The sequence below is a fragment of the Condylura cristata genome, unplaced genomic scaffold (genome assembly GCF_000260355.1).
Source record: "Condylura cristata isolate star-nosed mole 26May11 unplaced genomic scaffold, ConCri1.0 scaffold00038, whole genome shotgun sequence".
Taxonomy (NCBI): Eukaryota; Metazoa; Chordata; class Mammalia; order Eulipotyphla; family Talpidae; genus Condylura; species Condylura cristata.
In genome coordinates this window covers 8,834,170-8,838,035 of record NW_004567139.1, presented here as the reverse complement: position 1 = coordinate 8,838,035, position 3,866 = coordinate 8,834,170, and the positions used below count along the sequence as shown (strand labels likewise).

The following is a 3,866-nucleotide window of genomic DNA, read 5'->3' as shown; positions in this document are numbered from 1 at the left end:
CAGGCGCGGACGGCGGTGGTTTGAAGAAGACCTTCAGCGTTGCCCTGGCGGAGCCGAGACAGGCCGTGTAGTTGGAGGTGAGGAGAGCGGAAGATCAGCCCGCGCCGCCCGCGCCCTCGGAAAGGGAGCAGGGTCGATGAGGCTGACTGGGGGCGCGGGTGGGGCCTGCGGGGCAGGGAGCGGGTCCGAGCGCGGAGCTCCGGGGAAGTTGCCCCCGCTGCAGTGGGCAGAGAGGACTTGTGCCCTGGGCGCCGCCTCTGCCCGCCTCACGCGCCCGCCTCGGTCCGCAGCCCTTCATGTACGGGGACTACATCGCCTACGACTGCTGGCTGGGGAAGGTCTACGACTTGAAGAACCAGATCATTCTGAAGCTGTCCAACGGCGCCAGGTACCAGCCACGCAGACGGCCGTCTCCCGGGGCCCGCGGCCAGGCGGCAGGGGAGGCTGTTCCCGAGGGGCCCGTGGGGACGGGTCCCGCCGGCCCGGCAGCCACCGCCGGCCAGCTGTCTGCTCGTCACTCTGTCCTCGCTGGGGGAAGAAGCCTGTTGGGTACCTCTCGGGGCTTGCGCTCTAGTGCAGGCGTGCTTACGGGGGTGAGCTCTCGGCCAGAGGCAGGGCGCCCGTTCCCAGGGCGGTCGGGGGCTGTGCGCAGCGGGCTCCACGGCGCCCTCCGAGGCTGGTCCTGCCCGACGGCGCCCCGGGCCTGGCCTGCGGGGTCACCGCCCTGTGGAGACCAAGGCTGTCCCCTTCCAGGTGCTCCATGAACACGGAGGACGGGGCCAAGCTCTACGACGTCTGCCCGCACGTCAGCGACTCGGTACCTGGCTCGGTCGGGTGGGCCCCGGGGGCCGGCGCCACTCCCCTGCCTCTTGCCCACCGGGCTGCTGGCGAAGGGAGGGCGCTGCGAGCAGCACAGCGCCGGCCTGCAGGGCTTCCTGGGAAGCGCAGAGCTGGGGCTCTGGGTTGGGCGCGGGCAGAGGGTGGGGCGTCGCTTGCGGTGACCCTCTCTCCCGTCAAGCCGCGACCTTGCTGTCTTAGCGCCGGTCTGGCCTTTAGGGCAGCAGCGCTGGGGCGTGACCGCGCCCGTGGGCCGCTGCCCTGAGCCCAGGCTCCGCGGGGCGGCCTGAGCTCGCCAGGAGCAGAGGCCGCTCTGGCGCCCTAGGCAATGTGGGGGCCTGTGGGAGGGGGCGCAGGGGCTGGCGGGGCAGGGGAGGTGAGCACCACCCGAGTCGCCCCTCCGGGACTTTCCTCCGGCCCCTCCCACAGGGCCTCTTCTTCGACGACTCCTACGGCTTCTACCCGGGCCAGGTGCTCATCGGCCCCGCCAAGATCTTCTCCAGCGTGCAGTGGCTGTCGGGGGTCAAGCCCGTGCTCAGCGCCAAGAGCAAGTTCCGAGTGGTGGTGGAAGAGGTGAGGCCCGGGGCGGGGAGGGGTGGCCTCGGCTCCGGGCCCCGATGATCTGAGGGGGCCCCGGCTGGGATGACTGTGGTGACCACTCAGCCTGAGTGGCCAGTGGCATGTCCACTGGGCCCTGGACCGAGGAGCGGTGACCACCGGGGAGCTGCCCGGGAAGCGCCTGCTGGGCGCTCTGACGCGGCCGCCCCGCCCCGCCCCAGGTGCGAGTGGTGGAGCTCAAGGTCACGTGGATCACCAAGAGTTTCTGTCCCGGGGGCACGGACAGCGTCAGCCCCCCGCCCTCTGTCATCACCCAGGAGAACCTAGGCAGGTGAGCGGCCCCGGGCCGTTGCGGGGGTGTGGGAGCCAGGGGTGGGGAGCCCACGGTCCAGTCCCGCTCTCCCCTCCAGGGTGAAGCGTCTCGGATGCTTTGACCACGCCCAGCGGCAGCTGGGGGAGCGCTGTCTGTATGTCTTCCCAGCCAAGGTAGAGCCGGCCAAGGTTGCCTGTGAATGTCCAGAAAAAAACTGCGCCCAGGGGGAGGGCTCTGTGGCCAAGAAGGTATGTCCTCGGGCTGGGGCTGGGGGGCGTTTGAGGAACTGGCCTCGAGCCATTTCCACGGCCAGGACGCATGGGCTGTGCCCTGGGCCTTGGGGGGCAGGCCCGCTGGCTCTCGCGGGCCCCCTAGGTGTGTGCCGCTGCCGTCCCCCACCCCGACCAGCTGCCTGGGGCAGCCTGCCCCGGGCCCAGCCCCTGGCCGCCGCACCCCTGAGCGCCCGCTCTGCCTTCCAGGTGAAGCGCCTCCTGAAGAAGCAGGTGGTGAGGATCATGTCTTGCTCGCCGGACGCCCAGTGCCCGAGGGACCATTCCGCGGAGGCCCCGAGCAAGAAGGGGGAGGCCAAAGCCAAGAGTGAGGCGGGCTCGGCCAGCCCCGAGTGGACGCCCGAGGGCTCGGCCAGCCCCGCGGAGGTGCAGGACGAGGGCCCAGAGGAGCCCCCCGAGGTGGGCGAGCAGCTGCCGCCCTTCTTGCTGAAGGAAGGCGGGGACGACCGGCTGCACTCCGCAGAGCAGGATGCCGACGACGAGGCCGCCGACGACACGGACGACACCAGCTCGGTGACCTCCTCCGCCAGCTCCACCGCCTCCTCCCAGAGCGGCAGCGGCGCGAGCCGCAGGAAGAGCATCCCCCTGTCCATCAGGAACCTCAAGCGGAAGCACAAGAGGAAGAAGAACAAGATCACTCGCGACTTCAAGCCAGGGGACAGGTAGGCTGGCCAGCCCCTCGGCGGCCCCGGCTGGACGCACCGTCCACCCTCCGCGGCGGCTTGGGGGTCCCCCGCGGGGCCTGGGACAGAGGCCTCCCTGGGGCGCAGGGTTGAAGCGCAGCTCTGTGAAGCTGTCCGCAGCCCCTGCGGCCTGAGCGCGACCCCCGGCCAGGGAGGGACCCCAGGGCGCGGCGGACGCCACCCCCCGCTGCCCCTCAGCCGTGGGTTCCCGTCACCCTGTCTGTCTGCTCCCCACTGTCTCTGGTGGATCCTCTCACCCCCACACCTCTGCAGCACCCCGTGCCTGCCCCGCTCTTTCTTGTACGCGTAAATATATAAATCTTTATAAGCAAACAATAGATGACCAAACCCACAGGGAGGGGAGGGAAGCGCCCCCACCCTCCCGGCTCACTGCCCCGCCTCCAGGGTGGCCGTGGAGGTGGTGACCACGATGACCTCGGCGGACGTCATGTGGCAGGACGGCTCCGTGGAGTGCAGCATCCGCTCCAACGACCTCTTCCCCGTGCACCACCTGGACAACAACGAGTTCTGCCCCGGAGACTTCGTGGTGGACAAGCGAGGTAAGGCCAGCGCTGGCCGGGCTTGGGAAGGAGGCCCGGGGCTGGCCTCGGGTCGGGGGACGCCCGTGGGGGGGCGCCCTAGTCACGTTCCCCCCCCGGCCCCAGTCCAGAGCTGCCCGGACCCCGCCGTCTACGGCGTGGTGCAGTCCGGGGACCACGTGGGCCGCACCTGCATGGTGAAGTGGTTCAAGCTGCGGCCGAGCGGGGACGACGTGGAGGTGAGTGTGGCAGCTCCCTGCTCCCCCGAGACGGCCGTCCTGGGCCGGGCGGGGCCCGGGGCTCACGGTGACCGTCCTGTCCCAGCTGATCGGAGAAGAGGAAGACGTGAGCGTCTACGACATCGCTGACCACCCCGACTTCCGGTTCCGCACGACTGATATCGTCATCCGCATTGGCAACACTGAGGATGGCGCGCCCCACAAGGAAGATGAGGTGCGGGCTGGGGCTCCCAGCCATCCTCCCCGCCGCGGCGCAGTCCCTGGCGGTGCCCCCAGGTGGCTCCCGGAGACCAGACCTGCGAGCGGCTGGTCGGCGCCCACCGCCCGGTCCCCAGGAGGGCAGCTGCCCCGGAGCCGTCCCCGTCTCCGCCTGCTTGCGGTCCTGAGTGCTGCGAGCGAGCGGCGGG

The 3,866-nt window shown here is 70.7% G+C and overlaps 1 protein-coding gene across 1 annotated transcript in view; it reads left to right on the top strand.

Annotated features, from left to right (window-relative positions):
* UBE2O (ubiquitin-conjugating enzyme E2O) overlaps positions 1-3,866 on the top strand; it is a 10,237-nt gene that overhangs the window by 1,089 nt on the left and 5,282 nt on the right. The window contains exons 2-10 of the mRNA XM_012733018.1: positions 291-388; positions 754-817; positions 1,267-1,410; positions 1,617-1,726; positions 1,806-1,881; positions 2,188-2,660; positions 3,087-3,241; positions 3,347-3,459; positions 3,545-3,673. Of these exons, the coding sequence (XP_012588472.1) occupies positions 297-388; positions 754-817; positions 1,267-1,410; positions 1,617-1,726; positions 1,806-1,881; positions 2,188-2,660; positions 3,087-3,241; positions 3,347-3,459; positions 3,545-3,673 (1,356 nt within the window). The 5' untranslated portion in view covers positions 291-296. The remainder of the gene's footprint in view (positions 1-290; positions 389-753; positions 818-1,266; positions 1,411-1,616; positions 1,727-1,805; positions 1,882-2,187; positions 2,661-3,086; positions 3,242-3,346; positions 3,460-3,544; positions 3,674-3,866) is intronic.